General features: G+C 41.4%; 1 protein-coding gene across 1 annotated transcript in view; it reads left to right on the top strand.

Annotated features, from left to right (window-relative positions):
* LOC113407031 (adenylate cyclase type 1-like) overlaps nucleotides 1-12,228 on the top strand; it is a 220,507-nt gene extending 208,279 nt beyond the window's left edge. The window contains exons 18-21 of the mRNA XM_026654114.1: nucleotides 361-459; nucleotides 8,807-8,921; nucleotides 10,855-10,979; nucleotides 11,890-12,228. Of these exons, the coding sequence (XP_026509899.1) occupies nucleotides 361-459; nucleotides 8,807-8,921; nucleotides 10,855-10,979; nucleotides 11,890-12,228 (678 nt within the window). The remainder of the gene's footprint in view (nucleotides 1-360; nucleotides 460-8,806; nucleotides 8,922-10,854; nucleotides 10,980-11,889) is intronic.
* The last annotated feature ends 10,582 nt before the right edge of the window (nucleotides 12,229-22,810 follow it).

The raw sequence follows: 22,810 nt of genomic DNA on the forward strand, positions 1-22,810 counted from the left end.
ATTATTTGTGGAAAATTCCTCTTAGTTTGGCTATCTAATAATGTGACTCTGTAAACATCTGATTTCAGTGGGAGTTAGGAATCTAGGTGCTTCTGTAGATCCCATTAGGCACCCATATGCCTCTGTACATGCTTAAATATTTTATAAAATCTGGCCCAAAATGCCCTTAAAAACATTTATGTCTGATGCGGCTCCCACAGAAGTCACTGAGAATATTTCCACTGCCTTGAATGGGAACAAGACTGGGCTTATAAAGACTGAAGTGGTTTATCAACTTTAATATGCACATATTATCTGATAGCTATGGTTTGTTGTCTAAAATATTATGTAATGTTTAACAGTTTTATGTTTTAAACAAAGCTTCTGGACAAAGAATGTTATAAGGACATAGAAAAGATCAAGACAATTGGCAGTACATATATGGCAGCTGTAGGACTTGTACCAACTACAGGAACTAAGGTAAGCTGGTCACACAGTAAAATGAAAGACTCTGTGTACTCCATGTGCAAATGATGCTAATTCAGTCTCCAACTGAACAACTAAACACCATCCGTCATAAAAATATGGCTAGAAATAGAACTGATAACAGTTTGATTTCTTTGCAACAATTGAACCTTCTTTTACATCTGAAAAACAAACAATAACTTCAGACTCTAGAGATACAATGCGAGCATGGTGTGCTGAGCATTACTCACATGGTTAAGACTTGGGGCTTGATTCTGTGCTCCTCTGCACCTTATGGAGTTATCTTCACCAGTGCAAATTAAGTGTGAAAGCTACCCAAGCAGAATGGAAGTGTTTTACACCCACTTTGTACTCGTATCAGCTCCATAAGTGCAACAGAGAAGCAGGAAGTCCTGCAGTGACAGTTCCACCAGAATATAACTTAAGGATTGTTTGTTTGTTAACGAGTCTGAGGCCAAATGTAGACATTGGTCTACATTTCCAGCCAAAAACCCAGAAACAGGGAGGGTAACTCAGGTATGATAGTTGAACTGCCATCCTCGTTCCTCCAAAACCTATCCATTTCCATCCTTCCCCTCATCCTTTCTCTAGCCCCAACCCCATAGTTAAACTTTTTTTCCCTTTTAAATTTTAAATGACTTCAGAGCCATCTAGTTCTAAGCACAGTTCTGAGCGTCTGCCCATGTGCACAGTTAGCCTGTGTAACCATGTGAACTTATTACTGCTACCCTTGTCCTCGCCCCTCCACTTTTTCCTCCTATTATTTATTGTCTTATTTTAAATTACACTGTAAGCTTTTTGGGGCAGGGATCATGGTTTTCCAAGTGTTTGTGCAGAAGCTAGCACAATGAGGGATCCTTTGGGCACTAACCTAGTATAAATCAGAATAATCACAGCAAGTCTGGAGTTGGACTTCTATATCAGAGGCCATGGTCAATGCATTTTAGCATGTACCCCCTAATTTGTCCATGCCTGATCTGATGTCCATGTCCATGAATCACAGAGGCACCCTTGAGTGACCTGAACTAGAATTGCAGAATAACAGTGCACTGGAGGGCAAAAGGGCTAGAACGAGCCATGAACTTTTCAAGGAGACAATTAACCTTTTTAAATAAATAAAAAACAAGGCTACAGCTGAATCAATTATTGGGATCAGTTTGGAATATATCCCACATAATGAATATTCTGTGATTGTAGGATGCCTCTGATGTTTTTTTGCCATTCCTAATTCTCTTCATTTCTGTGCTACTGTTAAACAAACATAAATCCAAACCTACAGAGATGTACTTTTAAAATACTTGTGTGTGGTAAAATTGTTGACTCTAATTGAGGTCCTGAGACAGGTAAAAATTGATCACTTGAATTTTGTATCAGTGTGATCTCAGGCAAACAAGCAGAGGCATATCAGTATGTCTGGTATAAATGCTCTTTGAACTAGAATCCCAAAAACAAGTGTGTTATTGGGTAACTCCAGCAGTGTATGTTCCAAAAGCTAAATATGTTTATCTCATGTATTGTATATTTGCTAGCAGAGGAGTCATTTGAATTAGTCTAGTACTGAAAATATTCACTCAAACGTCTATAGTAGAGATTTGAAGACCGGGGTCTTAGGCAGAACCTGAACTTGAGGAAAAAAATACAAAGCCCAAGATGAGCAAACAAGGACAGAGGCGGAAAATGCCGCTCAAAGCACAAACTCTGCTAAATAACAGAACAAATAAAGAAAAAGTAACTAAAACTAAGAGAAAAGATAAAGAAAGTAAGGTATAGCCAGGCACAATGGTTAAAATCATACAGAAATTCAAAAATATCCTCATTATTTTTCCATAAAAACAGAGACCGTAAAGGCCAAAATTTTAGACAATGAGCTAAATTTTCAGTTCTGCTCTGCTCCCTTTGTGTTGTTCATGTGGTACAAAGAGAGTAGAAACTCCCTGTATATCACCTTATGGAGATTTCCTGGTATGAAGAAGTCCTCATCCGCCATAGGTGTAGCCAGCCTTTTATGTCCCTCCTCTTCCTCTCATTTCATCCAGTACTAGAGATGTGGAAGGAACACAGCCAGAGCTCTGGCAAACCCCATTTGGCATATGGTCCCTTAAGGATCATTGCCAGCTGATGTAAGTTAGTGCAGCCTCTAGGAAGCTCTCACCTACCCGGGGTCCAAGGTGGAACCAAGCACAGAATCAGGCTCCCTGACATTTACCCATCTCCTCTATGCCAAGTGGATCTCAACTGCAACAGAAAATCTGACCCAGCCTTTAATTTTGCACTTCCAGGTTTGTGCCTAAAATAGATTGTGGTCACATCATTGTGGGTGCAGATAATTCTAAATGAGAGGTGTTAGACATTTGACTATCTGATGCACCCATAAATCGAGTAACTAGATGTCTAAATCTTTTTTGTTCTTCTTTGAGTAGTGTCCCTATGGGCACTCCATGTGTCATGATGTGCATGTGCTCATTCACTCTTAATCAGAGACTTTCATCAGGAGCATCTGTAGATCCGTGCCTGCGCTCTAGACACCCTGGTGCCCTGATACTGTGGGAATAAAGGGAGGAGCAGTCTCACTGCCACTCTAGTTCCTTCTCCACCGCCTGCAGCTTCAGATGGAGCATCACGGTATCCATTAGCCAGCCATGTGCCTGGCTATACCTCACTTTATTTATCTTTTATCTTAGTCTTTAGTTTTTCTTTATTTGTTCTGTTATTTAGCGGAGTTTGTGCTTTGAGCGGCATTTTCCACCTCTGTCCTTGTTTGCTCATCTTGGGCTTTGTATTTTTTTCCTCAAGTTCAGGTTCTGCCTAAGACCCCGGGCTTCAAACCCTGCCAGCAACAGACATTCAACAGAGAGACTCACATCCACTCCAAATGTAAGATCTGCTTAGGATTTAAAAGCAGATCTAAAAAATGGAGGGAGGTCAGATTTAAATTCCTGCCTATGGAGCACTCTCTGAGATCACAGGGTCCAAATCACCCAGATTTACTAAGAAAGTTGTCTCTTCTACAGCAACCTCTTAGACAGCAACAGCCTTGAAATGCCCATTTTGACCCATTGGTAAAGGGTCTCTAAACTTTTTACCCCAGATCCTATGTTGTACCTATCCCTCCACCCCCATCTTTATGAGGATCATCTCTTCCATTTTTTAACTTCCTGGGAGCTCATCACCTCAGACAGATGGTGTCAAGCAGTCTAGAGAGGCTCACAAACATGGGAGCCAAGCTCTGGGCAGACTGTCAAGAAAGAGGGCACAAACTCCAAATAGGCTGTGTGTTCTGTCATTAGATTTCATCAACCAAGTACCAAGTGTGAACTCCACAAGCACTATAAAAGCCTTAGCAGGGAGTCACAGACAGTTCCCTTGGGCACTCCAGTCTGTATTGCCACCTGACAAGCTTACCTTTGTGATAAATGGCCCCTTACACCAAAAATCATCACAATATTCAGGTTACGCACAATCCCAAAGGATCAGTCACTCACCCCAGGTCAATTGCACCCCTGATCTCACCAAACACAAACCTTGTAGACAATCTTGTAATAAACTAACTAATTAACCAAGAAAATAAATAAGGGTTATTTACAAGGTTAAAGCAGATAAACGTATACAAAAGGTGATAGTAGCTGCTATATTTGCAAGCTGTATATGTCCTTTAGTGATAACCCAAACTAAAAAAAGAACAGGAGTACTTGTGGCACCTTAGGCTTGGTCCACACTGTGGCGGGGGATCGATCTAGGAAACGCAACTTCAGCTACGAGAATAGCGTAGCTGAAGTCGACGTTTCCTAGATCGAATTAAGTTTACTTACTGCGGGTCCACGCGGCACAGGCACGCTCCCCCGTCGACAGCGCTTCCTCCTCTCGGCGAGCAGGAGTTCCGCAGTTGACGGGGGAGCGCTTCTGGGATCAATTTATCGCGTCCAGATGAGACGCGATAAATCGATCCCAGAAGATCGATCTCTACCCGCCGAATCAGGCGGGTAGTGTGGACCTAGCCTTAGAGACTAACAAATTTATTTAAGCATAAGCTTTCGTGAGCTACAACCCACTTCATCAGATGCATAGTTTTTGAGAGCTCATTCTTAATCTTTCCCGGTTTGCTGTATAGGATGTTGATCAGGTGGTTTCGCAGTTTCTTTGAGAGTGTGTGGCACAATCTCTCAGCATAGTCTGTGTGATATGTAGATTGTAATGGATTTTTTACCTTTAGTCCTTTTGGTATGATGTCCATCTGTTTGCATTTGGAAAGGAAGATGATGTTTGTCTGTATCTGTACGAGTTTTTTCATTAAGTTGATGGATTTCCACTCCATACGGCTAAATTCAGCGCCTTGCATAATGACAGGTTTCAGAGTAGGAGCCTTGTTAGTCTGTATCCGCAAAAAGAACAGGAATACTTGTGGCACCCAAGGCCTGGTCTACACTGGGGGCGGGGGGAATCAATCTAAGATACGCATCTTCAACTACGAGAATAGCGTAGCTGAAGTCGACGTATCTTAGAGCGAATTAAAATTCCCATGCCGCGAGGACGCAAAGTAAGTATCGACGGCTGCGGCTCCCCCATTGACTTTGCTTCCACCTTTCGCACTGTTAGAATTCAGCAGTCGACGGGAGAGCGATCGGGGATCGATTTATCGCGTCTACACTACACGCGATAAATCAATCCCTGATAGATCGATCGCTACCTGCCGATCCGGCGGGTAGTGTAGACGTACCCTTAGAGACAAACAAACCCAAACTAAGCGGCTTGGTAATCCCTTGCTTATGCTTAGAAATATCGCCCTCTCCAAATCCCAAACAGCATAGTGATGATAATTTCTCCTTAACAGGAATTTTTATTCCCTTCCCCCAGCATTCAAGCTGAGATGGGACAAGGGCTTGTGCACATACCCTCTTCATGGATATAGGGGAAGCAGTCAATAAAGTCTTATGTCCACTGATGTTCCACAATAGCTTGTCTGGTGCCTATAGGCCTTCTTTTGTTGGGGAGGAGATGACTCCTCTTGTGGAAAATTAGTATTTCACACTTGGTAATGCTTCTCTCCCGACTGTGGGGTTTTCAGACTTAGCAAACATTTTTATAATTGCAGAGCAAACACTTAAATATTACCTTGTAACATGGAATACAGATATTATAAGTAAAATTAATACATTTAGCATCCTACAAGCATTTCATTAAGTCTAAACACTAACCACTTTCTTATAACTCTAATATCTATTTTAACGCTGCTAACACACAGGTGAGCCAGACTGGTTTCCAGCTATGCATTTGTCAGTATTCCATGGCCTACGGACCTTGGCGTGAGCTGGCAGCTGGTCTGCCAGTGTCACAAACAGATCCTAGGGGTGATTTCCACAAGCTTTTCCATCCAGTTCAGCTCCCTGCCACCTCCCATGGCTCCTCCTTCCCTTGTCAGGAACCCATCTTACAAAGACCTCTTAAGGCAGGAGTTCTAATCCCTGCTAGCTCTTGGGATGATCGAATCTGTTCCACCAGACTTGGTTGGGAAAAGCTTCTATTCCTGGTACTTCCTCATCCCCCCAAAAAAACACTGTAGAGTAATTCTGGACATGAGGATTTTAAACACTTTTGCCCACTCCCAACCGTTCAGAATGATAACCCTAGCAACGATAATTCCCTCCCTAGGTCTGGGAGATTGGTCTGTTTCCCTGGACCTTCAGGATACTTATTTTCATGTCGTCATTCATCCCTCAAACAATCCTTGCGTGTTGTGGTAGGCAGGGATCATTGCCAGTATTGTGTCTTATCCTTAGGCCTTTCCATTGCCCAAAGGGTTCTTACCAAAGTTCTGTCAGCCACAGCAGCCTATCTTCACCAGATGGGCATAATCATCTTCCCCTACCTGGACAATTGGCCCCTGAAAGGTTGTTTACTTATTGAAGTACAGACAGCAATCAGCAAGGCCCTTTCTCTGTTTCACTCTCTGAGCTTCTGCCTCAATGTGGAAAAGCCTACTCTAACACCCACACGATGTATAGACAGGGGTGAAAGTGAGCCGGGGGAGGGGGGGGGATGGGCAGCGACATTAAAGCGCTGCCGCGGCAGCGCTTTAAGGACAGTCCTTTGCCGCAGCAGTGCTTTAAGGATTGCTTAACGTCGCTGCCCCTTCCCCCCGTCGGCAGCCCTGCTGGTAGGGTCCGTACCGGCAGGGCCGTCGACAGGGGAGGCAAAAGGGGCAGGGACATTAAAGCACTGCTGCAGCAGCACTTTAAGGTCGGTCCTTTGCCGCGACAGCACTTTAAGGTCGGTCCTTTGCCGCGGCAGCACTTTAAGGACGGTCCTTTGCCGCGGCAGCAGGGGTTGGCGGGGGGTGCAGCAATGTTAAAGCGCTGCCGCAGCAAAGGGCCCTGCCGCGCTTTAATGTCCCTGCCCCATTGCCCCCCCACACCCCTGCAGCCTCCGACGGGGGCGGGGGAGCGGCAAAGAGAGCAGTTGCCCTGGGGCCGGCAATTTAAAAGGGCCCGGGGCTCCAGATGCTGCTGCCGCTAGCGCAGCAGTGGCGTCCGGAGCCCCGAGCCCTTTAAATCAACACGGGAGCCCTGGGCGGCGTGGGCCAGGCGGCCTGAAAGAGCTGGTTGGGAGATGCTGACCCCCAGCCCCGCCCCTTCCACCCGAGGCCCCACCCCTTCCGGGAGCCGTAGTCCCCGTCCCCCCCCAGCCCATACTGGTAAGTGGCCTAACTTACTTTCACCCCTGTGTACAGATTTCATCAGCTCCACACTAGATTCTGTCTTCCAGAGTGTACTTCCCCAAAGACAGATTCGCCACAATGTCCAACCTTGTTTCAATAATTCAACAATGTTCACATATCACTGCAAAGGCCTGCCTATAATGCTTGGGCCATATGGCAGCCCCTTCATTCTTGACTCCTTTAGCAAGACTTCAATCTCAGTGTCTTCAAGCACGGTTGAAAACCATCTACATCCCCAACAATCTGAGTCTATCCAAGCAGGTGTCTGTTGCTCAGAAAGTCCTCGCTTCACTAAATTGGTGGAAGGACCCACAAAATGGGTGTGTGGGAGTTCCCTTCCTACAGCTTCCTCCCAGAAGGATTATCATCACAGATGCCCCCTGATAGGTTGGGGCACACAGTGCCAGAAACTGACAGCACAGAGCAAATTGACCCCTCAGGAGATGAGCCTCCATGTCAACATACTGAAGCTCAGAGCAGTTTGTTACACTCGCCAATAGTTCCCACCACACATCAAGGGCCACACAATCAGAATAATGCTAGACAACAGAGCAGCAATACAATGCATCTCTCTGGGGACCACTCTGGACTTCCCCCAGCTAGACATGTCACATCCTCACCATCATGAACCCACCCAGTGAGCTGCCTGCTCACCTATCACGATTCATCCCATGCCAGCTACCAAAGCCTTCCTGTGCAAACCTTCCTTCCACCCCACCAAAACCATCCCCTGCACTGGCCCCTCCACCTCTCTCCCACCCTCTACAGTTGTTCTAAGCTTTTCACTTTGAAAATCTGTTCTACCTATTCATATTTAATCTTGACATAATTCAGACTAAATCTCTACAAAGGAACTAGACCTTGAAGGGTCTGACCAGCCTTCACCTTCTACTGAAAGCAAGGGAGATAAGGCTTCTCCATTCCTCACAGGATTGAATCCAATCCTGCACTACTCAGGTCAACAGGAATGTTGTCAACAGGAGCAGCATGAAGTCCCCAGAACCCACTTAGCTAGCAAAAGCCCCAGTTATCAGTTACCACAGGAAGCAATGCTTACAGCTCTGAACAAATAGCTGTTGCCCAGCAACAGAAACACTTTTTTCCATATCAATTTTGCTTTCCTGGTGTTTACTCATCTGTTTCTCCTCTCAAAAACACCTGAGGAAGGCAGGAATCCAGAGCATTTGAGTTTCGGACAGAAAAGATGATGGTAAAAGTAAGGACAGCTCTGTCTTGAAGTTTAAGCTGGTAGTAAGTCCTTGGTAAGTCATGTGCCAGAGCTGCAATGCTGATCCATAATAAATAGACAAAGAATGTCAATTACTGGAATATAGAAGGAGGAGCTTCATATAACGGCTTTGGCCACATCTGACTTGTTGTTGTGATCCCTTTTTCCCATTGAGTGTCTGTGTCTCCTGATTTGTCCCCATGACTCCCAGAAGTCAAAAAGAGAAACAAAAACAATTCAGCACTGGAGAAAATAATGCAAACATCCGAAACACAATTGAAAGTTCCATTTCACATTTAGCAAAATTGTTTAGATGTAGTTGAGAATGAAGGGGTATGGCAGTGTTTCATCTGGCTCATACTACTGTGTAAATCTAATGTAAAATGTTATTTTGTATCTAGGCTAAAAAATCAGTTGATTCCCACTTGAGTACACTGGCAGATTTTGCAATAGAGATGTTTGACGTTCTTGATGAAATCAACTATCAGTCTTACAACGACTTTGTCCTCCGAGTTGGTAAGTCATGTTTCTAGAGTTAGCCTATAAAACATAGCATTGCTGTTGGCTGCCTTCCCCATTTTATCTTAAGAGGTTCAGTAGTAGAGAATTGCTCATATATTTTAATGAAAATTGCTCATATTCATGCTCTTGAGTGAAACTTGGAGCCAGAAGAGTCTAGATCGATGGCCATTTTATCATTAGCATGTTTGCACAACTGCCATTAATTTAAGGGGAGTTACACATGCAGAAGGTGGGAATGAAAGCATCAAGATTAAGGGTGCTAGGCTTTATGTCCAGGACCAATTCCAGTTTGGTTAGTTACGTGATGCTTAGCTAAAATTGTTTTAGAGTTTCAATTGCATACGGTTAGCTTTCATTCCCTGTCATACTCTGTTCTCTAATATTGCTGTGCCTTGTTAAACTGCTGCAGAATTCCACTCCAGAGCTAGCTGTACTTCACTGGTGTGTGTACATGTTTTGTGTGCATATATAGTTTGTAAAATGCTTTGGAATCTTTGAGACCTTTCTTATGTTATCAAAAGGTTTCTTGCTTTTAGCTCATTTCCTCTCCTAGTTGCTGCAGCTTCTGCTTCCTCCAACAAATCAACCCCCCCCCCCGCTTCCTTCTTTAGCCTTCGCATGCCACACACACATTTCTCTCCTCCACATGAAGAATTGCACTGTGATCCTCACCCCTGGAAGCCAGTTCCCTTCTGCAGTCTTCATTGCTTCAGTGCCATCCCTCCTTCCAGCCCTTCCCCAACGGTAACTCCACAGCTGTTCTCATCTCAGTGAAATCCTCTAATTTGACATGCTTCCCCCACCCTCACCCCTTTTGTTTCCTCGCTCATTGGTTGAGTTGTGCGCTCAAACTGGAGTGGATCAGTTGTTCACTTAAAGTGGAGTGGATACACTAGCAGCCAAGTGGTGAAAGTGGTCATAGACCATGACATCAATAGTGAGGAGAGGCGAGTCATGCTACAGTCCTGAACTCCCCCACCGCCCAGCAACTGGAAGCTTTCCTCCATCACTAGTACAATGCCTTCCTCCAAAGTGTCCTTAGAAGACCACAGTGTGGCTGGCCATGCACAAGTGTGCAAGGGACAGACAGAGCACCAGGATCCCTCTCCCCACTTAACTTGTGCAACTTGTCATGGGGAAGCCACAATTCTCATCCTTGCACAGGGCCTGAGACCATTAGAACCAGCAGCTGTGCAAGAAACCGCAAAAGGCAGTAGGGTCATGCCGCTCCCCACTTCCACACTAGCTGGTGAAATCAGCATAGGGCCTGGGAGCTAATACTGTGCCTCCAAAAAGGAAATGTATGTGCCAGTTCTGAGCGCTTCTCCCCTGATAGCACTCCCAGGGGAGCATGTGTGCCTCTGCATGCAGAATACATCCCTAGTCTAGTGCTGGTATCAGAATTTCTCATGTGACCTGCTTCCCCCTGCCCCAACTCCTGATGTTTCCCAGGCCAATGGCGGTGCCTGGTCGGTGCACTCCCGCTTAGGAGGCTGTCTCTTAAAAAGCACAGTAGAGCCCATAAGAAGTAATCAAGGGTCAATAACCTCTTGCCATGACATGTGGTACTAAACAGCTGATACATTTTATGCCAGAGGTGATTCTTCCTCTCCTCCTCCTCCCCCCAGGAAGATTGAAATTGAGAATTTCCCTCATGAGATTAGAACATTTTTTTTTAATTTGAGTTAAAATAATGTTACATTTTAGGTGAGCTCTGTGTGCCTGTATAGTTCAATTTCTAACACTCTTCGGGATCCTGGGTGTTGAAAAGCTCTAATATAAGATGATGCTATTGTGTACTATGACAGGTAAAAACACTGAAGTCATTTATGGTGAAACAGTTGGAAAGAGTGACTGTTTCTCTTAGATCTATGTCACAGCACTTGAAGCAGCAACAACAAAATAAAAGCCGTTGTTCTGATTTTAGGTATTAATGTTGGGCCTGTAGTGGCAGGAGTTATTGGGGCCAGAAGACCACAATACGATATCTGGGGCAACACTGTAAACGTTGCCAGCAGAATGGATAGTACTGGAGTGCAGGGTAAAATTCAGGTGAGTACATTCCAATCACTCTTTATCAGTTTGAAGTTCCTGTTTATTAACAATCCTATGATTACATTTTCAAGGCTGCTTAGAAAGCTCAGTCTCAATCTCTTCATGTTTCTTATGAAGGTGGCAACATCCCCAAGGTGATTCAGGTGCCTGCTGTGTAGTTATTCTTCTGTTATCTGCTCCACTGCTTTGAAGTGGTGAAATCAAAGGATCAACAAACCACAAAGAGAGGTTTCCCCTTCAAATTCCTGCTGTGCTGTACTGCACTCTGTTGGATTATAGGCCTGAATCTGCAGTCTTTACGCAGGCCAATCACCCCCAAACTTCCATTTCACTCTGGGAATTTTGCCTGAATAAGGACTACAGGATAAGGACCTATATCAGATTGTATTTAGTCACATCTTGTATAGCTTGTGGAATCTTTCTGGATGAAAGGCACCGCACGCTTGTAAAATTTTATTAAACTTCGAGATTGTCCTGAAACAAAGCTGCAGCTCCCAGCACAGACTGAACTTTGGGGACTGCCTGTATCTGAACTTCACATTTGGCCAAAATCTCTGTTGCTGTAAACTAGCTTCAATGAAGCTGTGCTAGCTTGCACCACCGGAGAATTAGATCCTGTGTTTCTAATGAGAGAACCAAAACCCCAGCTCTGAACGCCCAAGAACTTTGGAGATCTGAAATTTGCTCCTTAGGGCCCATCTCATTATTCATTATTATAATTATTACCACCAAAGCACGTACCAGGGGAAACCAAAACCAATAGTTACTCATTCATTCCATGGAGCATCTTTCATCACAGTTAAAGGAAGTGCCATAGAGAAGTATAATTCTGTTTTCTTACTCTAGGATTAACCCTAGCTAATTGATAGGAATGGTAAAATATAATACTGGCTGTTCTTACCCACAGGTGACAGAAGAAGTTCAGCGGATATTAAAGAGGTGCACTTACGAGTTTGAGTGCCGAGGTAAAGTCAGTGTAAAGGGAAAAGGCGAAATGTTGACCTATTTTCTTGAAGGAAAGGCCAATGGAAATAATTCACAACCACGGTCTTTAAACTTAGAGCGGAAAATGTACTCTTACGGGAGAACAAACATTCAAACCAAACTGGGCACCAGTTGTCCGTCAGTGTCCTCAGTCGCCAGCTTTACTGTAAAAGCTGGGCTTGGAGCACTTCAAGCATCAACAACCCACACAAATCAAACATTACATTACCTTCCTTCTGTGCCAGCTGTGAAAGAAGCATAGAGCAGAGAAAATTTGGTTACGGCATTCGCAGTGAACTCAGAGAGCAGAGGTTGCCTGAATTTTCACCAGGAGGTCAAGGATCATAGGCCATGGCATCAACCAAGGATCACTACAACCCAACCAAAGAGAACTTGGGAACTGCATAAACGAACTCTTGGAATGGAACAAATAAGGGCTAGCAATTCTGTTAGGAAAAGTCTAAACCCAATTTTTTGGAAATAGGGAATATTTTCTTGGCATTTTTAAAGGATAAATGCTATAATTGAAAAAAGTGTACACGTGACACTGTATTTGTGTGTGTATATGTATATATTAAATCTATATATGCACATATACAAACACTCCTATATAGAGATAGATAACAGAGATTTATATATATATAAAATATGTATTTATTTACACATCCACCTGCAATGGCATAAGGGAGAGATTTCTCTTACCACCATATCCAGTATTGTTGGGTCTGAGGTTAGTAAAACTGCTATTAGGAAAGGAGGGTGAGATGATTGAAAATTATCTGGGGCTATAGCAAGCGTTATGGAAATCTTGCTCCACTGCTTGAAATAAGGAAACAAGAATTCGTCAGCGACTGGTAAATGAAGGCTGAATTAAAGCCAACTGCTAAATTGAGGTATCTTTTAAGTTTTATTTGCATGTTCAGTAGCTTTGAATGCGTTCCAGTTACAATTACAGCACAATGCTATGAGCTAGACAAGAGACAGGGCTTAGGAATTTGACCAGATACTAATAAATGTTCTTTCCATTGACAAAGAAGGTTGCTAAAATACTGTCTTTCTGTAGGACATTTTGGCCTTGTATGAGACAGAGGTGCCATCCTGCAAGCACAGCAATATGCTTATGCAATATAGAAACAATCTTTCCTGTTTTATGCACATTGCCAATTGTATTGAAGGTAGAGAACAGTGGGACATTCTCTTTATGCAGTAGCAGACTTTCACTGAAAGCACAGATTTTCTTGCTCAGTGAGGATTTAGGCCTGTTTGAACCGTTCAAAGGGCTGACCAGTATCAGTTACAAATGTGCTGTTAGTATTGTTATATTTGTACATTTGCCAACATTTTTTAAAAAAATTTGATGCCTCCGTTTTATTATATATCCTAATTCAACACCAGGCTTGTTCTTCTTAGGGTACGTCTTCACTACCCGCCGTATCGGCGGGTAGCAATCGATTTATCCGGGATCGATATATCGCGTCTCGTTAAGACGCGATATATCAATCCCCAAACACGCTCACCGTCGACTCTGGAACTCCACCAGAGCGAGCGGCAGTAGCGCAGTTGACGGGGGAGCCGCGGCCATCGATCCCACGCCGTGTGGACCCCAGGTAATTCGATCCAAGATACTTCGACTTCAGCTACGCTATTCGCATAGCTGAAGTTGCGTATCTTGGATTGATTCCCCCCCCCAGTGTAGACCAGCCCTTAGTTACACAATTACAGAAAGTATATACCTATTTTTGAAGATAGGACTCTGAAAGGCAAGCACATCAAACTTTCTCCAAATGACGATCACGTTGGTAAACTTCCCCTGACTTTGAGGGCTGCTCTTAATTTGCATAAAAGGGAACATATTTCAGCCGCTCTTATGATCTCTAATAAACAGATGCAATCCACAAAGATTACCTGTCCCAGCATACAGTGTTTCATCTTGAGTCAAGATGATGTGGCATGCACTTATGTATTAAAGATGAGGACAGTGGGTCATATTGCAGAGAGGTCTAGGCCACAGGTAGTCCAGGGGTTGCTGCCACGCAACACTCCAAGGTACAGGCAGCACACACAAGTGAAATACACATTGCCACTGGGAGAGGCTAGAAGCTAGTTTTGTTTAAAAAATATTTTTAAATGTGCAGAATGTACAACAGAACAAAACTGTTGTATTTGCTGTACAAGTTTCCTAATATCTAATGCACACGTTAGTTGCACAGTTCCCATCTCAGTCCAGGAGCCACTAGAAGTTCGTTATTGACTTCAGTAGGAACAGGATCAGGTTTTAAATTCTGACTGTGATTCTGATACTAGGGGCTTTTTTTTGGAGTAGGCTTTTGTCATGGATAAGTCTGTCTATCATCTTATACCACACCCATTACTGTGGTATCCAAACACCTATATTAAGCCTTAAGGCATACACCCAGTCAAGTTCTATAGACCACTTCTTTTGTAAACTGCCCATCCATATGCCAGTGTGCTTGCAATGATCTTTGCATTCACCCCAAGAGTTCTGAAGGAACTCAAATATGAAATTGCAGAGCTACTAACTTGTATGTAACCTATCACTGAAATCACTCTATACCAGATGACTGGAAGGTAGCTAATCTAATGCCAATTTTTAAAGAGGACTTCAGAGTAGATTCTGGCAATTACAGGCCAGTGAGCCTAACTTCAGTACCAGGCAAATTGGTAGAAACTGTAGTAAAGAACAAAAACACATAGAAAAACACAATTTGTTTGGGGAAGAGTCAACATGGCTTTTGTAAAGGGAAATCATGCCTCACCAATCTATTAGAATTTATTGAGAGAGTCAACAAGTATGTGGATAAGAGTGATCCAGTCAATATTGTGTACTTGGATTGTCAGGAAGCCTTTGACAAGGTCCCTCACCATAGGCTCTTAAGGAAACTAAGTAACCATGGGATAAGAGGGAAGGTCCTCTCGTGGATCAGTAACTGGTTGCAAGATAGGAAACAAAGAGTAGGAATAAATAGTGAGTTTTCACAATGGAGTGAAGTGAACAGTGGGGCCCCCAGCCATCTGTACCGGGACGTGTGCTGTTCAACATATTTATTAATGATCTGGAAAAGGGGGTGAATAATGAAGTTTCACGGTTTGCAGATGACACAAAATTATTCAAGATAGTTAAGTCCAAAGCAGACTGAGGAATTGCAAAGGGATCTCCAAAGCTGGGTGACTGGGCAACAAAATGGCAGATTAAATTTAGTGATGCTAAATGCAACATAATGCACCTTGAAAAAATAATCCCAGCTGTACATATATAATGATGGGTTCTAAATTAGCTGTTCCCACCCAAGAAAGATCTCAGAATTACTTTGGATAGTTCTCTGAAAACTCCTGCTCAGTGTGCAGCAGCAATCAAAAAGGCTAATTATATCCTAGCAACTATTAGGAAGGGGATAAAAAAATAACACAGAAAATATCATAATGCCACTATATAAAACCATAGTATGCCCACACCTTGAATACTGTGTCCAGTTCTAGTCACCCCATCTCCAAAAGGATATAGTGGAACTGGAAAAGATTTCAGAGAAGGGCAACAAAGATTAACGGCTTCCATATGAGAAAAACGAAAAAGATTGGGGCTGTTCATCTTAGAAGAGAAATGACTAAATGGGGATATGATAGAAGTCTATAAAATCATGAATGGTGTGGAAAAAAACAAAAACCAGGGGTCACCTGATAAAATTGGTAGGCAGCAGGTTTAATGCAAAGAAAGGGAAGTAGTTTTTCACACATTGCACAACTAATCTGTGGAACGCATTGTCATGGGATGTTGTGATGTCAAAAAGCATAACTGGGTTAAAAAAATAACTGGGTAACTTCAGGGAGGATAGGTGTGTCGATGGCTATTAGCCGGGATGGTCAGGGACGCCAACCCTAAATCTCTGACTGCCAGAAGCTGGCAGTGGAAGATGGGTGGATCACTCCACAATTTCCCATTCTGTACACCCCCCCTAAACCTCTGCCATGGACCACTCTTGGAGACAGGATACTGGGCCTGCCCACTATAGGAGCTCTTTTGTTCTTATTTTAAAGGGTTTTTAATGGGGTCTCTTTATGGACAAATGTTGTCCCAACAGTTGCAGATTGTGGGAGTAAACATGATGAAGTTTGTTTTCAGCTCTCCATCTAGCCAAAACAATGCTATATTGTGTATCGTGGATTTGTAGACATTATTTTATTCATTTCTGTAGCGATTTTCAGTGTATCAGTGCAGAGATTGAAAGGCTAGATTTGCGGTTAAAGCACTGAACTAGATGGATCTGATTCAATTCCAGGCTCTGCCACAGATTTCCCGTGTGACCTTGGCCTAGTCACTTCATCTCTCTGTATTTCTGTCTTCAGACTGTGGATAATAATAGTTCCCTGCCTCACAAGGGTGTTGCTGGGAATAAAATCATTAATTCAAATACTATGGTGATGAGGGCCCTCTAAGTAAACAGATCACACACATTAGCCAGAACAAAAAATTGCATAATTTAAATTGAAACAAACTGTATTAATGCAACATTGAGATTGTATTATTCAAATAAAAAGTTGTCAGGAAAGGATGAGGTTCCAAAGCTATGAGAACTTGGTCACATTGCATATCCTGTGTGGTTTATAATATGCATTTTTGTGAAGTAAACCAACCTATGTTAAGCTAGACATTTAACCAAAATGGAAAATTCTGTATAGGTGCAATACCATCCGTTAACTTATGCACTTACTGACGTTGTGAGTTAAACCATACAGTTTAGGGTCATTCATTCCTACTACAATTCCAGTTATGTCAAATTAAAACCATTTTTTTTTCATTTATTATTACTTTTAGTAGTAAAATTACTGTAGCACCAGGAACCCCAGTCACAGATCAGGACTCCATTGCGCCCGGTGCTGTAGAAACAGAACAATAAGCCGGTCCCTGGCCCCAAAAACTTACAATCTAAATAATTGTCTAGGATGTTTAAAAGCAGGAAATATGAAGGGGAAATGGCCTTCGCATCTAATGTCACTGAGGTGATAGAGTGAGGAAGAGTGAATTCCTCCCTTTGCTGTTGCTGTAGTTGGGGGCAATTCTGCAACGCTGGTTTAACAAGGCAGCAGTACATCGGTTTACATTGTGATGGCTGCATCTTCCCAATGGAAAAAACAGAGGGTTTAAAAATTAAAACAGAGTTACAATAGAAACTGTTTTGCAGCCATTACAGCAGGCACTACTAGGTACCCACTCTACTAATGTTGTATTAAAAGTGTATTTTTGCCTTTCTGCTCTCATTTCCTATTTGTCTGACTTTCCCAGTTTAATTTCTCTCTGTACATTTTTGTATCCTCTTTTAAATGACATATTTCTGTAGTCTCTCCACCCTTTTACATTCCCATGTATGCCTCTAGCAAGCTTTATGCAGGAAAGATAATAGCAGTAATAACTGTGCTCAGCCCACAAAAGCATGTGATTCTTGACAAATTTAAGGAATGTCCTTACGTTTCTTTGTGGCAACCATCTGAAGATAATAACTGGCCTGATCCAAAGGCCATGGAAGTAAATATAAAGCTTCCCATTGATTTCAGTGGGCTTTGGATCAGGGTGCATTTCACCTATATTAGATTTATTATTTTTTCAATTCATGCTCTGAGGTTTTGCACTGGATGATCTTGCTGTAGCCCCATTAAGGGGTCAGTGCTGCCCTTTGATACACATATGTACTTCCCATTTTAATTAAGGGAAGTTACATGGACACATCATGGGCAGAATAGTGTCCTAAGTTTACATTTATTCTTGTGTAGCTGTTGGCTTGAACACTTAACTGGGAGGAGCCCTACAATAAACCGGTGCCAGTTTTGGCAAGATGTCGTTAATGTCTGTCAATGCAAGCACAATATTTCACATCAGTTTGCATGTTTTCTCTTAAGATAATAGTAATAATTTTAAAGTCTTTCATTCTTTACATAAGCAGATAAACATCAGAGGTCTTCAAACTTCCTTCTCTCTTGGGAACTAATTTCAAAATGTTCCTGTGTTACAATTATGTTTAAATGATTATTTTTTATTCTACCATGATTACAATCTGGTATTCAGCTGAATTACTGGCTAGATATTTCAAAACATTTAACACACGGATCGATTAAAAAGCAATTTTACCCAACAGGTAAAGTGCATTGTTTCTTTGTAGATGTTCTCACCTGTGAGTATTGACATTCCATTACCATCACCTGAAAAACAAGCACACTCTTGTAATAGTGAGCTCTGCTCCCTTTAGGTGAGATTTTGGGAGAGCCTGAACTTTCAGCTATCAGGCCTGAACCTGCATTCTTTATGCACCCAAAAGTTCAAATCAATGAGGGGTGTCGAAGGAGTTTAGTACTTGGCCCAGTGCGTGCCAGATTGTGCTTTTGGTTATACTAAGGTAAATCTCCAGTAACGCCATTGAAGTTGCTCCTTATTTACAACAGTGTAACAGAGTAGATTACAGACTTAAATGTCTTTCCCATTTTTGCCTGTATTGTAAGTATAAGGCAAAGAAAGTATTTGGGAAACATCTGTGTGTGTTTGTCCTGTGCCATTTCAAAACTGAGGAATTGAATATATTAGTAAGCGGTCAATATGAATAATTTTAATTCATTTGATTATCTGCTTGTAGCACAAGTTAAGCATTTACTCTACCATCAGCAAGTCCAAATTCTGTACATGTTCTGTCCAGTCAGGAGGACTATTTAGCCATAATGTTCTTTCTTCAAGTTACAGTTTTGTATTGCAGTGACAACCAACATTTTTTAATTTGTGATAAAACTGTATTATAATGCCTTATTTATTTGTAATCTTGTACAGTGTTAAACATTGGCCTTTCATGTATTATTCACTTAAGAGGTATTGTATGAAATTTTGTAAATAGTTTTAGCTATGACAGGTTATTGCATGTACACTTGTATAAAAAAAAAAGAAAAGGCACACTTTTAACAAATGTTAATGATTTTTGTAACAGAGGTTTTACATGCGCATGAAGATTATAAATCCTTTGGAAATGGACATCCTTTTGTTTTTCCTTGCAATCTACTGCATGCCACACATGCCTGACTTCAGTAAAACAAAAGAAAACAGTAAGTTTTTCCTAAATATTTTTGACATATCACTTTTGACGGAGTTTAATCCACTAGTTGCATGTGCATTCTGCAAAGCAAAAGCAAAATACCAACAGCAAAACAAAGAGAAACTGTAACCTAATAATCACGCCAACCTCAGTGTTGCTAAATCCATGTTATGGTATATGAAATGTGCTATCAACATCTATGCTATCTTTTAAAAAGTACCTTTTGGTCATTAGAAGCAATAAATTAAACACCATTTACTGTAAAATAAAAATGAATGGAAATATTAGTTTCTAACAGTGTAACAAGTCTGGCATTCAACAGGTACTGTTTAATTTAGGACGGGCATCAAGGGAGAAAGAGCCGTTGTCAAATTCATAAGTGTGGTGAGCAGGCACAATTCATTTGAAGGGGAAAAAAGTAAATTTGGCCCATTGGTGTTACCCAGATTGTTTTTTAATGTAGTAATAAATACTACAGTTATTGTATCTGAGAAATGCACTATACAAATACATCATTTTCATATAAATATATATGTGTGTATATAATAAACATTTCATTCTATGGCCTTATTTTTTGACTCATGTTGCAAAATGAACCATAGCTCAAAATATAAGAGTGCTGCATATAATTGTGATAAAAAAATACGTAAACTTGGCTTTTTTGTGTTGGTTTTTCTGGGACCTCCTGTATAAGGCACCAATCGTACTCCCACTGAAGTCAATGGCAAATCTCCCATTGGCTGCAATGGTGCAGTATCGGACCCTGAGCCAGCTTTTGATGTCAAGTGCATTTGTATAACAGATCAGAATCTGCCCCTTTAACTGATTGTAGTTTATGCTTCAAAGCAATTTAATCCCATTCAATGCAGGGAAGATGGGAAAGTTATTCCAAAGCCAATCTCCTATTCAATCTCTCATGAAAACTTTAAATCCTTATAATGTTGTGCTGTAATATCTGTTACTATAGCTAATAGTATTTGACAAACTATTTACACAACTGCAATTCTGCTACATAATAATTCAATAATATATATTGAGACCACTAACCACAGAACAGCACTGAGGCTGATGGAAGTGGAAAAAGTGTATGCACTATGTATAGTATACATAACTTATGCTGTGGGTTAACATGGACTTCTTACATTTTGCAGACTTTTATCTGGTATTATTATAGGGCTTGAAATCCTTTCACATGACTGCCTGGTTAATTAACACTAGTGTTTCTATAAGTAACCTTGTCATCATAAATGCAGACATCGATCCATGTATCTAAATTGGCTTCATACATGAATCATTACATCCTATTGAATGACTGGCTTCATATGACAATTAAGGATTTTCTAAACCCATTTAATAGTATGTATAGATTAATTCATCTCAAATTCAGTATGTTTTTATTGTAAATGTGATATATTTGTTATGAGTAATGACAATCTGGACTCTTACACCTCTACTTATCTCTTCCCCTATTCCCATCACCACCCTAACCCTCTTCTTTGCTTTCTCCCCTTTTCCATCTAATTTTCTCCCCTTCCTTACCAAGTGTTTGTACTACACCTTACACACATTCTCCTGTCACAGCCACCCAACCTGCCCCATCGCAGCCCATGTTGCTGGTAGTGTCATTTTAACTGGGAGCTGCCTGTTGGTCCTTATTTCCCTTTTTGATCTGCCAAACAGCACCTCAGAGGCTGACTAGCCTAGAATGGGCCAAACTGCAGCAAAGGCAAGGACTGGGAGGGCAATTAAAAAGCACAAAGCAGGAAGGGGGTCCAAAATGCTGCAGGGGATGAAAATCTATGTTAAAGAAAAGGAATAGTACTGGTCTGATCCTGCACCCTTTGAAGTTAGTTGTGAAATTCCCAGTGGATTTAGTGGTGCAGGGTTCAGTGCTTAGGCCCCCATTCAGCAAGGTATTCAAGCATGTGCCTAGTTCCAACTGGATTTAGGCATGTGCTTAAAATTAAGCAACTGCTTAAGTGCTTAGCTGAATCAGGGCCAAATTTGTATTGTTTGTTTACATTTTCACAATAAAGTGTAAGATCTGTCAATAGGCTGGTTTTTCACCTGTATTCAGAATTTTAAACTAATTTGGAATGTTGTTTTTCTCTTTTTTTAAATGTCTGTTTTATAATCACAATATTTCAGATTGTGGCTTAGCGCTGATTAATGTACATGGCCGATGTGCTGAAGCACTTGGCTTTGCTTGTGCCTTACCGTATGGTTTAGGGGACCAGTTCTCCTTTCCACTACTCCAGTTTTATCCACTGTGCTTCCATTGAAATCAAAGAAGTCACACCGTCTTAAAACTGGTGGAACAGAATGGAGAGTCAGGCCGCAGAGCTGTATCTGTATAGAGCATTTTTACCACTTCCTCCCCAATTTGATCTAGCACAAACACAACTGCACCAGTGCCATCAGTTGTGGAAGTGCTTGTGTTGGCCACACACAGGAATGTTTACCACCATTATTGTTGTTATTTATCATTAAGGAGCCTGCTTTTAAAAAGTGTTCAGCTCCCATTTAGAAAGCTAAATAAGGGCCAGATTCTCCTAAATCCTCAGCATCCAACATGCTAATCTATTTTGAGAATCTGGCTAGTTATTTTGGTGCCTAAATGGGGGAGCTGGCCCTATATTGTACAGAACAGACATCTTGATAAAAACACCTATTTCCAATCTACAGTGGCACTCTCACATTTATTAGCACCAATGTAACTGTATCTGTGCTAGACCAATGGTGTTAGAACTGCTAAAAATTCTCATTGTAGACTAGGCCAAGGTGTGCATTAATTACTGCTATTGCACACTCCATTGTGTCTTACTGCTAAAGTGCCTGGCACATGACTTTTATCCCAGATGTGTTGATGCTGGGAGCAGTTATGACAGATTGGAATTAGCAAATTGAAGTCATTTTAGGCTATTGTAAAACTTGTATTATTCTCTAGACAACCTAGAGATTTTTTTTTTCTTCACTTAAAGTTGGAAATCCAAGTGATACATCAACGTGTTCTGATTAAATGTAGATTAATTTAAGGTTAATTGTGTGTACTACTAAATAAAATTACTTAATGTTTTTAAAGAGTAGCCCCAATAAAAACTTTCTCTCGTTGTTACTCTTGCTTTTGCTTTGATAACCCATTGAACATTTACAACCTGATTTTCAAAACTGTGTAACGGTAAATTGACTGCCTGATTTGCACGCACACACTGCAAATTTGTACATTTGCATTTACAGATTTGGATTCAGCATATGCAAATAATGAGTTATCTGTGCATCCAGACAGGCAGTTAAACTCACAAGTAGGCAACCAGATGGGAAAGTCCTATAGAACTTAATAGGGATGGAGCCAATAAGCTTCTATAGAAACTACTCTAAAAACAGAATTCAATAGAGAACATCCGTTCTTTAGAACTTTAAACCAATTTATAGAATTCCATAGCAACTAGCATGGACATAATTTTCTATGAAATTGTACAGGTGGTTCAGAAATTCTATAGATAGGTATAATTTTCTGTTAAATTCTATAAGTTTTTTTCCATAAGGTGCAAATGACCAATTGTTGCACAGAATTGGTGTAATTGTACACAAAAATTAAGCATGCAATTTTGAAAATAAGGCACTGTAACATTTAAAAATAAAAATATGCCTTTCAAAATTACAGCTTTTGGGAACAAATTTTACCTAGCAAGCTAGAAATCCCGTAGCAACAACCCTTATTCTGCCCCCGTATGGCCTTTGAGAGAAGACATTCTACAA

Source organism: Terrapene carolina, unplaced genomic scaffold (genome assembly GCF_002925995.2).
Source record: "Terrapene carolina triunguis isolate 2854851 unplaced genomic scaffold, T_m_triunguis-2.0 Scaffold180, whole genome shotgun sequence".
In the NCBI taxonomy this organism is placed as follows: domain Eukaryota; kingdom Metazoa; phylum Chordata; order Testudines; family Emydidae; genus Terrapene; species Terrapene triunguis.